General features: G+C 41.6%; 1 protein-coding gene across 1 annotated transcript in view; it reads left to right on the plus strand.

The window, feature by feature from the left end:
* Positions 1-13,583, plus strand: part of Macf1 (microtubule-actin crosslinking factor 1) — a 342,147-nt gene that overhangs the window by 316,281 nt on the left and 12,283 nt on the right. The window contains exons 83-93 of the mRNA XM_026782286.1: positions 645-839; positions 1,136-1,264; positions 2,785-2,928; positions 3,266-3,454; positions 4,954-5,074; positions 5,692-5,855; positions 6,602-6,613; positions 7,390-7,552; positions 8,644-8,798; positions 9,609-9,683; positions 11,470-11,487. Of these exons, the coding sequence (XP_026638087.1) occupies positions 645-839; positions 1,136-1,264; positions 2,785-2,928; positions 3,266-3,454; positions 4,954-5,074; positions 5,692-5,855; positions 6,602-6,613; positions 7,390-7,552; positions 8,644-8,798; positions 9,609-9,683; positions 11,470-11,487 (1,365 nt within the window). The remainder of the gene's footprint in view (positions 1-644; positions 840-1,135; positions 1,265-2,784; positions 2,929-3,265; positions 3,455-4,953; positions 5,075-5,691; positions 5,856-6,601; positions 6,614-7,389; positions 7,553-8,643; positions 8,799-9,608; positions 9,684-11,469; positions 11,488-13,583) is intronic.

Below are 13,583 nucleotides of genomic sequence, written 5' to 3' on the forward strand. Positions count from 1 at the left end.
GGGGGGGGGGGGGGGGAGTGTTTTTGAAGACAGCTCTTGCTGGAACTGGCTTTGTAGGTCAGGCTGGCCCCAAAACTCAGAGATCCACCTGCCTCTGCTTCCTATTTTTGTTGTGGTTGTTTGGTTTGGTTTGGTTTGGTTTGGTTTGGTTTGGTTTGGTTTGGTTTGGTTTGGTTTGTAGACTGTGTTTTACTGTGTTGTGTAGCCCTTGGTTTTTTTTTTTTTTAAAGCAAAGTTGGAGTTTGCTGAGAAACAGGTTGAATATAAATTTAAGCCCAGGCATTAAGGGATAAAGGGGTTGGTAGTGCAGACTTCTTGAGAGTCACCTGTTTGTTCTCTCTGACATGCCGTTCTGCCTTGCTGTGCATAATGAAGACACATGATAAGAACCTACCAAGCAGATTACAAAACACGTGCCAGACACAGGGCTGGAGAGATTGCTCCCCAGTTAAGAGCACTTTTTGTTCAGTTCTCAGCACCCATATGGTGGCTCACTACCATATTTCCAGTTCCAAGATCTGACACCCTCTTCTGGCCTTTATGGGCACTAAGCGTACAAACTACAGACACCGCACTCATACACAAAATAAAATAAGTATTTTAAAATTTAAAAAGAAACTAATTCTCATTTCTTCTTTAACTAGGTTTTCCAAAAAGAACTGGGAAAGCGAACGGGCACTGTTCAGGTCCTAAAGCGGTCAGGCAGAGAGCTGATTGAGAACAGTAGGGACGACACAACGTGGGTCAAGGGGCAGCTCCAGGAACTGAGTACTCGCTGGGATACTGTGTGCAAACTCTCTGTTTCCAAGCAAAGCCGACTTGAGCAGGCCTTAAAACAGGTAAGATAAATTTGTAGGAGACCTGAGCATATGGGTCTTAGTTTCTTTCCCGGGACAATGAAGTCCCACGGTCTCGGAACAAAAATAAAGTTGATAATCTGAACATTCTGTGGGACTTTGACCAGTCATTGAACTGTTTTTCAAAGGTCTACAAATTAAAGTGACCTTCTTGTCATTGGGCAGGGGCATCAAATGTCTCTGGTAGAGTGCGATCTGGATACTTTTCCAGCATGCTTTTGGTGTCTGGTGCCTCAGGCACAGAGGGAGTCCAGATCTTCTTGTGCTTGTTGTTTCAGGCAGAAGAGTTTCGGGACACAGTCCATATGCTGTTGGAGTGGCTTTCTGAAGCAGAGCAAACACTTCGCTTCCGAGGGGCCCTTCCTGACGACACAGAGTCCCTACAGTCTCTCATTGACACGCACAAGGTAGCCTAGCCTCAAGGTTTGATGATCTGTGCTACTTGACCATGATGAGAATTGCCCCACCACTAACAAAAAGCAGGACTTGCTTGTAAATGTCAGACCTCCTGAAAAGAAAAACCAGAGTGGGCTGTGTGTGTGCCCAGCAGAAACCTGAAGCTTTGTGATGCCTGTCATCAGCATTCATTCATTTGTATACAACTCACTCATATTGGCTTTATATTTTTTAAGATGTATTTATTTTTATTTTATGTATATGGTTTTACCTACGTGTACGTCTGTGCACCTTATGCATGGCTAGTGTGCAAGAGAACCAGATCAGATTCCCAAGACCTGGAGTTACAGATAGTTGTGGACCAACACAGAGGTGCTGGTAATCAAATCCAATTAAACAAGTAAAACCACACAGGGTTCTAAAAGGAAATGCAGAACATTTCCTTTTCTAAGTTTTGTTTGTTGGTTGGCTAGATTTTGAGATGGGGTCTTATGTACCGTTGAACTCCCAAACACCCTACCTCAACCTCCCAGGTCCTAGGACTGTAAGTGTGTTATCATACCCAACTCCATTTTACTTCTCACCTGTACATGCCTTTATCTGACCTCGCTTATGTTGCTAACTTTTTGGTCCTTATCTGATCTTCTAAAACCACTTAACATGCTGCAGAATAAAACATGGTCTGTGGGGCCTCAGTCAGCTCTAATGAAGGAGGAAATGTTTCATGTTATCTATCTATTTTAATTTTAGTTTTGTTAAATTCTATTGTGGTAGGAATTTTTAAATATTAGAGCTTTACGGCTATCATCATTTTTCTAAAAAAAATACTTTAAATACAGAAATCAAAGGTCTGGAGAGATGTCTCAGCAGTTAAGAATACTGCTTTCTTAAAGATTCTAACATCCACATGGTAGCTCATAGCTGTCTTTAACTCCATTCCAGGAGATCCAATACCCTCTTATGGCCTCTTCCAGTATCAGGCACACACATGGTGCATATACATACAGGCAAAATATTCATACACATAAAATGTGTTAATAAAATGGAAATGAGAACTGGAGCAGAGGGAATAGAGGTACACCATTGTCCCTAGTCTCTGTGTCATCTCTAAGTGAGCATCATTCCCACACTTTTGACCTGGATACACCATGTTAGTCACACCTGCATACAAACGGGCTTTTTCACAAACACAGCAAATTGCTCACATGAGGGCTCCAATGAATTTAGTAGTCCCGTCATAACCATGTATGCAGCCTACATTTTCACTCTGCCAGGTTGCTCTCAACTGCTTCCATTTTCCTTTGTCGACTATTGCTTGTTCTTGTTGCCTTTAGATTTCTGTGGTCTCCTGTACCATTAGCTTCATCCCAGTGTCTCAACACTGTGGCTGCTTACAGGGAGTTACCTTGCAATTTCAAGGCCTGTGTTAACACATAGGAAGAAACAATGAAATGTTTCTTCTTTTAATATAAACTCATGGTACTGATAGGTAGATTTGTCAAGTTTTTGGTTTTGGCTCATGTTTATGTAGGAGTTCATGAAGAAAGTAGAAGAAAAACGGGTGGATGTGAACACAGCAGTGGCGATGGGAGAAGTTATCCTGGCTGTCTGCCATCCTGACTGCATCACGACCATCAAACACTGGATCACCATCATCCGAGCTCGCTTTGAGGAGGTGAGTCGGAGTCACAGTGAGTCCATCAGATAAAGGTCCTTTTGAGTGGCTGGTACAGTGAGGTGCTCGTCACTAGCTTCTGCGGACACCTTATGTTTTGCTTCCTTCCTTCCTGAGAAGTTTGTGTCGAATAGAATGTATTAGGTTTGCTTTTGGCAGAAATGACTCCTTTTTCTACCTCCCAGCTTGAGCTTTGTCAGCTGAATTCAGAGAGGAATCTCTTGGTTCCTTAAATTGGTCCTTCCTCTGAGTAAAAGGTGTATGATCAGGTAGCTTTGAAACCATCAAAAAGATGTTCTTTTCTGAAAGAGGTCATGTTTTCTTTCTCTCTCTACAGGTCCTGACATGGGCAAAACAACACCAGCAACGCCTGGAAGCAGCTCTGTCAGAACTGGTGGCTAATGCTGAGCTCCTGGAAGAACTCTTAGCCTGGATCCAGTGGGCTGAGACCACCCTAATCCAGCGGGATCAGGAGCCTATCCCTCAGAATATAGACCGAGTTAAAGCTCTTATCACTGAGCATCAGGTATCTTGCTTCTCTGTGTCTTCTGTGTGTTGTGGACCATATTCCCATCCTTACTGTATCTACCACTACAGACTTAGCAATTTGCATCAGCTCTGTTTATAAGTTTTCATGCGTTAGAAGTCATGGTGTAGGTTAGCATCTTAGGGTGTCATCAGGCAGAAATCACGATTTCCTCAATATTGAGGTGTTGTGCTTTGAGATACTGCTCTAGCTGATAGTTTTGCAGTTCTCATAGGGAGCTCTCATGGATCCTCTGCCCTGTTCATTTGTTTTCTTGACAGTTTAGTTCCTTGTATTTGTAGGATTGAAGACTCTATTTTCAGCTGGGTGGTGGTGGCACACACCTTTAATCCCAGCACTCAGGAGGCAGAGGCAGGCAGATCTCTGTGAGTTCAAGGCCAGCCTGGGCTACAGAGAGAGTACCAGTACAGGCTCCAAAGCTACATAGAGAAACCCTGTCTCAAAAAAAAAACAAAAAAAAGAAATTAAAAAAAAAAAGACTCCTTTATTTATTTATTTGTTTGTTTGTTTGTTTTTCTGGCTCCAGCTGTTCTTGGAGGCCACTAGCAGAAACAGTTTAGAGCCTTATTTTGAAGATGAAGTATGCCCCATGGAGTATCCACTCACAGTTTCACAGGCATTGCACTGGGAAGTTCACCAGAAGTGGAAATCTTAGAGCCCAGCTTAGAAGCCTGACCTTTGCTGGAGCCAGAAACCTATTGGCCTGACAGCATTTTATCACAGAGATAGGAAAAGTAGTCCTAGCCAATCTCCTGTCACTCTGCCTTCTGTACTAAAGGAAGAATAATTCCTCTCAAGCATAGATCGGATCATATTAAAATCCTTCACTTGCCCCCTATTGGTCTTGAGAAAATGCTAATTCCACAGCTGAACATGGGCCTTTGGGATCCCCTGCCTAGCTCTCCAGCCCCACTTCTTGCTAATCCTTTGATTATACCCTCTCGCCACTAAATGAAATGAAGAGTCCTGGTCCACAGCACTGTCAGGCTTCTGTGTCTGTCCAGACCGTCCGTCAGAACTGCCCTCTGTTCCTCAGCAGTTCAGTCCCAGGCCACTCTGTTGTCACTTACTCAGGTCTTTTCTGCATAGCTGTGTAACATTTAGCATTAACTTCTTGGTTTTCATCACTCGGCTGTGAGTTCCTTGAAGGCAGAGACCATCTCTTCTCTTCCTCCTTCAGTCTTTAGTCCTAATCAAGTGCTTTGGTCAGTCATTCTCCATATGTATCTGTCTGCCCCCTCTCTTTTTTCTTTCTGTGTGTAGTGTGTTTCAGTCCAGGGCCGTATATATGCTGAGCAAATACTTTACCATTGAGTTATACTCCCGGCCCAATTTAGTTTTTTGTTAAGGGGTAAGAAGTTACACAGGCAATCTGTCACTTAGGCAGTCTACCATGGGTTGGCCTTTGTTAGTAAAGACTTTCCATTTTAGATTAAAAAAACTCTGAATTTTCTTAACTAATTTCTTATATTTATCAGTCATTCATGGAAGAGATGACACGCAAACAACCTGATGTGGACCGGGTCACCAAGACATATAAGAGGAAGACTGCAGAGCCTGCCCATGCTCCTTTCATCGAGAAGCCCCGCGGTGGTAGCAGTATGTTTCCAGCCTACTAGTTTAGGTTGCTTCCTTCTGCTAATTGCAGATGGGGCTTCACAGTGCCATTGCGAGAGCTGTGTTCATATTGACTCTAGACAATAATCTCTCATTTTGAAACTTTACTTTTCTAACAATGACTAGTTATACTTTATTTGTTTATTTATTTTTATTGATTAATAAGAAGCTTCGAGGTGGTGAAGCCTGTTCTGTTATTTAACAGTGGCCTTTCATTGTTGTGTTTACATTGCACTGGTCTAATTGTAAATAAGCCCTAATGGAATCCACTGCTGTTTTCTGAGTTGATGTGTCCTCGGGTCTCTAAAGTAAAGCCTAATTGACTGGGTGTGTGCAGGGGTGGGTACTCTTCGTTGGTTTAGAGGAGAGGCAGTGGTTCTGGAGTTAGTATGCCTCTGTTCCCATGTTTCTTCTTGGTTGTGAAGTAGATATTAGTGTAAAACATTAGTTCATATATACAGTACTTTCTTTTCTTGATTTTTTTGAGGCAGTGTCTCATCTATCCCAAAGCCTCAAACTCGATATATAGCCAAGCATACAGCAGTTTCTTTATGGACTGACAAAAGCATTTCTAATCTTGTGATTATTTTTCCACTTAGGAAAGTCCTTGAGTCAACCCACACCTCCTCCCATGCCAATCCTCTCACAATCTGAAGCAAAAAACCCACGAATCAACCAGCTCTCTGCCCGCTGGCAGCAAGTATGGCTGTTAGCACTGGAACGCCAGCGGAAGCTGAATGATGCCTTGGACAGACTAGAGGAGGTAAACACCATTCTTTAGAGCTCGCTGTTTAGAAGTGCCTTTATCCACTTCTCAGAAGTAAAGTCAGCCCATTCAAACAAAAGAAATCTGAGCCATATGGTATAAAACTATAAATCAGACCTTCCATACAAGAGGGAGGTCTGTGGTCTGAGTTTCCTCAGCAGCTTACTATAATTCAGTTTCAGAAACAAAGCTTCCAAGGTTGCTTCTAAATGTGTAGTTTGTATAAAAGGGGAGTTAGGCATGGTGGCACATGCTTGTAATTCTAGCACTCAGGCAGAGACAAGTGGATCTCTAAGTTTGTGGTCACCCTGGTCTACAAATGAGTTCTAGAATAGTCAGGGCTACACAGAAAAATTCTGACCCAGGAAACACCCCCCCCCCCAAAAAAATCGAAATAAAAAGCAATGAAATAAATTTGTGTGTCTTGGGGATATCACGTGTGCCCTATTGAATCAGATACAAGAAAAGTCTGCGTCCTTCTGCGCTATTGACCCCAAAAAAAAAAAAGCCTTGTTAGTGATGCTGTCTTCCTGTCATAGGAAGGTAGAAAGGTAGGTAGGTATTCCACAGCTATGAAAGAAGAGCAACTTTTTATAATCTTGTTTCTTGTTAGTCTTAGAATAGATCAGGAAAAGCAAGTCAGTTCTGAACTCTCATCTAAGATACACGGTACTGCACTTCCTCCTTTCTAACACAAGCATCTAATATCTTTTATATTCTTTTGTTTGTGCATATCAAAGCAGCTATGCCCGGAAGTGAGTGTTCTGTGTTTTTTTGTTGTTGTTGTTACTTCCATAGGTCAGTTGCATTTTAAGCACATTGGTTGCCGCCTCCCCCTTTCCCCATTCCTTCTAACTTTTAGTTTGAAAGACCAAAGGGGAAAATGTTGTGCTGTTAAGTCATTCTGTGAATCACTAACATGGTCCAAGTAGCTAAAGAAAACCCTGCCCTATCTTTATACAGGCCTGCTTTCCACCAGTCCAACTACTTAGTAGAGATGTTGTGTGGGCATTTGCTCCCTCTGGTGAAATTCCAAAGAAACATGCTTGGATGTAGGGTTGCATTCTTAATGCTTTCCATCTCGATCTGTAAGATCTCAGAAAATGATGGGAAACATGAGCCTCTTGATGTGGTTCCTGTGTGTGTTTATAGTGCCTTCCCATGTAGCGTAAGAGAGGGTGCTGAGGCTTTCCCTTCAAGACAGAATCCATCCCTTACATCTAAGTAGATGATCTTGGAACAGTCCAAAGAGAAAGCAAGACTGGCTCTCCCAATTCTTGTTCTGCCTGCTTCTTATTTTCCAAAGTTGTTTTGCAGTTATTCTTTTTCCTGCTCCCCCATTATATCACAGCTTGTTATATAACATATAGGCTTTGAGTGAAGGAGTCAGATGGTGCTTTCACCAGTGAGCATAGATAACATTGTTGGTGTCCCCTGGAAGGCCTGCATGGCTTTACTGGATGTCTGAGAATTTAGATATGCTCTGGAATCAGAACAGCAAGACTTACGGATATCTCTGACTTCCATCTAGTTAAAGGAATTTGCCAACTTTGACTTTGATGTCTGGAGGAAAAAGTATATGCGTTGGATGAATCACAAAAAATCTCGAGTCATGGATTTCTTCCGGCGTATTGACAAGGACCAGGATGGGAAGATAACGCGTCAGGAGTTCATCGACGGCATTTTAGCTTCCAGTAAGTGAATTCTCACTCTACACACAGGTCACATCTAGATTCCTCACTCTTGGTAGAAGTTGTAACATTGTGGTAAATTGGTATTTCTTAAGAACTGTAGTTTGAAGGAAGAAGCTCTCTGCTGAGTGTGATCTGTTGTTTTCATGAATGGAAGCATCTCCTTTCAGTAGGAATAGAAAGAGTTCAAACATGATTGTGAAGTTTAAACAGGACAGGATGCTATTCCAAAGCAACACTATTTTATGACATCATTTTAAGCATCCAACAGGGCTGGCCTAAATAAATCTTTTCTTTTTTTTTTTTTTTCTAAATAAATCTTAAGATGAGTGATAATTCTATGGATGGTTGTAATATTGTTTTAGTTTGTATTTTTTTACTATATCTAAAGTTTGATACTACTTTTTGTTTTTAAAATGGGGAAGGCCTCTGGAAATATTACTCTTATTAAAGTGCTTGTGTAGCTTGTATGAAGCCATAGATCCTACCCTCAGTACCCCATAAACTGGTTATGCTTGTCTATATCTCTGATCCCAGCACTTTGGAAGTAATGGCAGGGAAGATCAGAAGTTTAATGCCATCCTTGGCCAGTCTGGGTTATATGAAACCCTGTCTCAGAAAACAAAACATACAAAAAAGGTGAGGGGTGTGTAGGTAAAAACATTTAAAAGTCAGCAGTGACTTCTCCTTGGGTGATACAATTTTTAAATGATTTTTATCTTTTTAAAATTAGATTTATTCGCTTTATGTTATGTTTGAGTTTTTTGCCTGTACATACATATGCTTGGTGCCCTTGGAAGTCAGAGGAGGGCATCAGATCCCTGGATCTGTAGTTGTAGATGGTTGTGAACCACCATGTGGGTGCTGGGAACTGAACCTGGGCTCTCTACAAGAGCAACAGTACTCTTAAAGCTGAGCCAATGATTTGTGTCTTTAAAATTTGTTGTCTCCTGAATTTTCTAGAGTAGATATGTGATAGTTTTGATGTTGTTTCGGAAAAGATCAAGATAGAATTCTTTTTCTTCAGATACTTGTATAATTGCCAACCAGCCGCATATGTTTTAATGTTTTAAATCATGGTTTCTTCTCTCCAGAGTTTCCTACCACCAAGTTAGAGATGACGGCTGTGGCTGACATTTTTGACAGAGATGGGGATGGCTACATTGACTACTATGAATTTGTGGCTGCCCTACATCCCAACAAGGATGCCTATCGACCAACAACTGATGCAGATAAAATTGAAGATGAGGTATGGGGAACTGGAGTAGTGTTTTGACCATAGGTTTATATTGCCCTGAATTTGGATGTGAATCAGTTTGGGAAGCAATCATTTAGAGCAGTGTTTCAGCAGACTCTAGAAGGCCTTTGACGACTGAGTTCTAGCTTGGTCTAGAGGATGGCTCCGACTCTAATACTCACGTCTATAGTGCTATAAGGTCCATAGGGGACTTATAAGGGATCAGGTGGGCTTCAAATGCAGCAATAAGGGGTGAACTGTATCATGGCTGTGTCGATGGCTCAGTGGGGAAAAGTGCTTGTCATGACCTGATTCAGTCCCTGGAACCACAAATGTGGAAAGAAATTGATCCCAGGAAATTTCTATGTAGAAATTTCATTTAGTTCATGGTTTACTTTATTGGTCATTTGATTTTGATAGGTCTGTATTAGCGCTTTTCCTCTAAAGAATTTTGAAACAATGATGAAGAATATTTCTTTCATCTTGTGGTTTTTTTTTTCCTCAGTATCTCTTATCTCAAGAAGGGTTAAATTTTGAGTAAAAGATAAACACATGTATTAAAAGCCTAAGATGAACCAGGCAGAGGCCTTTAATCCCAGCAACTAGAAGACAAAGGCAGACAAGATCTTTCTGAGTTGGGGACCAGGGTAGTTTGCATAGCAAGTTCTAGGACCACCTGGACTTCAGAGTGAGATCCTGTTTCCAAAGGCAAAAAGCAAAACTCTTTAAAAATAATAATAATAATGACTAGCTTCTCTGTTTACATTTAAAACAGAAAGTCCTTCTCTGCCCTTACACCATTTTGCTGTTCACAACCAACAGGTCACAAGACAAGTGGCACAGTGCAAGTGTGCAAAAAGATTTCAGGTGGAACAGATTGGAGAGAATAAATACCGGGTAAGGAAGAGAAAACAAACCCACCATCTGTGGAGGTCATTTCCTCCTGTGTCGTCCTGCCTTTTCACTCCTGGTGCCTCCAGAGGCCTGGAACCCATGGGCATTCATTCTTAGGTGTCCAGTTTCATGCCCTGTGTAATTTCATCTGAAAAGTTACCATTTTCCAGGGAGACCATAGTTTATATTTGATAAGATAGAAAACATTTAGCCTGGCAGTGGTGGCGCACACTTTTAACCCCAGCACTCGGGAGGCAGAGGCAGGCGGATCTCTGTGAGTTCGAGGCCAGCCTGGTCTACAAGAGCTAGTTCCAGGACAGGCTCCAAAGCCACAGAGAAACCCTGTCTCAAAAAACCAAAAACAGCCGGGCGGTGGTGGCGCACACCTTTAATCCCAGCACTCGGGAGGCAGAGGCAGGCGGATCTCTGTGAGTTCGAGACCAGCCTGGTCTACAAGAGCTAGTTCCAGGACAGGCTCCAAAACTACAGAGAAACCCTGTCTTGAAAAACCAAAAAAAAAAAAAAGAAAGAAAAGAAAGAACCGAGAACTTAACATTTTAGAGCTCTCATTCTCACTGCTGACCTAGGTCTTCAGGGGAGTAAGGATAAGGGATCTTGGGAAATAGTTTTATCAAGACTCATGAAGCAGAGCCTGGTAATCTGCCTGTAACCACACAAGTTGGGAGGCAAAGGCAAAAGGATCATTTTAAATTCAAGGTCAACTCTATCAACTCTACATAGTAAGTTCCAGCTCCCCACATCTATATCACAAAATTACCTCAAAATTTTTTTAAGTAGGGATGAGGAGCTGGAGATGGGTTCAGCATGTAAAGGTACTTGCCACCAAGCCTAACAACCTGAGTTCAAGTCCTAGGATCCACATGGTAAAAGGAGAAGCATACACCCAAAAAATGTCCTCTGATGTGTTTTTGCACATACACATTTTCCTTTGTTCTAATTTTTTCACTTAAAAAAGAAAGAGTGATTGCTTTATCCCCAAGAACTGGTCATTGCAAATATAAGTGCTCCCACGCTCCTGGAAGACGATGTGTCAAGGCCCCAGCACATTAGTGTTCCTGTGCTGAGCTGGACTACAGCTGCAACCCACATGCACTGAGGAGCCAGTCTCCTTCTCTGGAAAGACTTGTTAGGAATGGCCAGAAGAAACAGTGAAGTATACTTGTGTCTTAGCTTCTCTTGGGACTAGAGTCAGGGGTGTAGTAGACTGTTCATCAGCTTGTCAAGGAGCCCTAAAATTTCAAGAAAAAAATTATAGTTAGCAAAGAAGACTTAGATGGCAATCTTCAGTTGAAAACACAGGAAGATCCAGGTTCCATTAGGAACTCAAAAATGTCCTCAGAGGCTAAAGCTGTAGCTCAAGAGGAAAGTGCTTGCACCGCATGTACAAACCCTGGGCTCACCTGGGGTTGGGATGTCCTGAGTGCACCAAGTTCATGCTGTTTTTAGCTGAAGAGGGCAGGTAGCTCTGCCTTTTACCCAGCCCAGAGCACTTAGTAAGCTCTATCTGCAATCTTGGGTTTTGTTTTCTTGTGTTTATTTTTGTGGTTGTTTTGTTTGGAGTTATTACCAGTGAGTAAAATGGGCTGACAAAAGAAGCACAGGATGGAGAGTTCAGGCTTAAGTTGTAAAATCTTTCCTGTGTCGATGCTAGTAAGAATGTGATCAGTGTGTACTTAGATTAGTAATATGATGAAATTGCTGTGTCTTAGTGTTAACTTGACAAAAATGTTCTTTTTCCCCCTGCACCCTTTACTCTTACTGTCTATAGTTCTTCCTCGGCAATCAGGTACAGTGTGCCTTGCAATGTCCTTTTTGGTGGATGTGGTCTTTGTAGCTGATGTTGCCTGTTCTTTGCTGTGGGGAAAGGACATAATCTTCTGGAAGCATGCCTGGGTCACATCTGGTTATCTTACCAAGTGGAGAAACTGCTAACAAAGCTATTATCACAAAGCTGTCTTATCAGCAAAAAGATACAATTTTATATTTTTTTAAAAAATGAATTTTGCCATTCCAAATTAGGCTGGCTAAAAGCAATGATATTGTGCTGCACTGAGTTATTACTATTATGACTCAGGAAAATCAAGGCTCTGATAATATCCATTCCACCTGTAAAGAGCCTGGACTTACACTTCTGTATTTGGGGTCAGAGTACCATTGGCTTAGTTCTGATTCATTACCAGTCTTTTAATACAAATTTTCTAATGTATACTTGAGTGAAAAAGTTCTGAGGGTATCTTAATATTATCTAAGTACTAACTTAATAGTTACAGGTCTTTATATTTACATTTTAAAATACAAATTATAATTTATAATGTGGAAAACGTAGTTGACTTCTGCCCAAATGAAATGAGTTCAAATTAGATTTTCACAAAGTATTGAAAGTCTTGACTCCACTTGGCAACTCTAACCTCTGAGATTTCTTTTGAGGGTTCTTGGGTGCTGTCTCTCAAATGTGAAAGGAAGTTGCATGAATGAAATCTGACAGGAAGTTAGAAACACTAAGAGTTAATTTGAAGTCCTAAATCACTGTTAAATAAATTACTACAATAATCACTAACTACAGTAATATTCTGGGCCAGTGGGAAGAACAAAGACTAGAAAAATATAAGATTGAGAACAGTCAAGTTGGTTTTAAATAAATCCTCATGAGCTGGGCATAATATCTTCCTTATAACTGTAAAAACCTAGCTCCTTGGGAGGCAAGTTTGAAGCTAGCTTTGGAAAGTTGACAGGTCCCTGTTTCAAAATTTGATAAAAGTAAAAAACTAATAGTGTATCTCAGTGATAGAACATTTGCTTTACACATCCTTAGAGTCTGTCCCCAATGCTACAACTAGTTAATAATAATTACAGTCAAGCACCCAGCATGCGTGCTTCTGATGACTGCACCTATTAGATAGGGCCCCTTTGATGACACACTGACACCTACTCTACTACTCCATTAACCTGGGGAGGATTTGGTGAGTCGCTCTAATATTGTGAGCAGAATTATGAAGTCCGTTTTATACATGTTGTACTGGAGGCCTCAAAGGTTGCATGCCACGCTCACACAGCTGATATCATAAGAACTTAATTCCCAGTGAGAGAAGGAAACAGTGACTGGCAGGATTCTGCCTGAGTTCTCTGTGGCTCTTCCCCAGCCTTGTTCTGCAGGCCTCTAGAGCTGTATAGCCCCCCACTCCCTGGAGTGTTTAGTAATTCTAACAAATTAGAATCTTTCCAACAGCTTTGGGGAGATACTAAGGAAAGGCAACCCTGAGGTCAGTGGGTAACAAACTGGAGGGTTTAGTATTTCCAGACCCCCTTCCCTTTGACTCTGGGAGCCACACAGGTGCTCGTCCTTTCAGTCCTCACTTACTCAGAGAAAACCCGAAATAGCTCAGGTTACTAATGGCACATCAGGCCTGTTCCCTCAAAGGTAGGGAATAGCTTCCTTTCCAGAAAGGGTCTTTTTCCTTACAGCTGTGAGAAGTGCTGATTCTGCTCCACCATGCTGTCACTCTGACCACTTTGTGTAAACATTTAAGTGCTGTGGGAGTAAATGGCTGGGGAGGGAAGAGAAAGCACTTTCCAAGCTTCTTCCTGTGTACATAGTGCACCTGAGCCAGAGCAGCAGAGGAATGCAGAGATAACCAATAGCCACTGTTGATTATTACCAAGGAGGATGACTGTGTGTCCTCCTCAAACGTCCTTTCTTGCAATTTCAGTTTTTCTCCCTGTTTCAAAGTTATGATTCTTCTATAACTTTGAAAATCCTAGTTAAGAGGTTAAGTCCTTCTTTTTACTTACCTGCCCCAAACAGTCTCCTTAATAGCCTTAGGAATTCTATTTCTTTGACTTTTGGTCTGGTGTTTGTTTTTAAATCTTAGTATGCTTCTTCTT

The sequence above is a fragment of the Microtus ochrogaster genome, chromosome 10 (genome assembly GCF_000317375.1).
Source record: "Microtus ochrogaster isolate Prairie Vole_2 chromosome 10, MicOch1.0, whole genome shotgun sequence".
Classification (NCBI taxonomy): Eukaryota; Metazoa; Chordata; class Mammalia; order Rodentia; family Cricetidae; genus Microtus; species Microtus ochrogaster.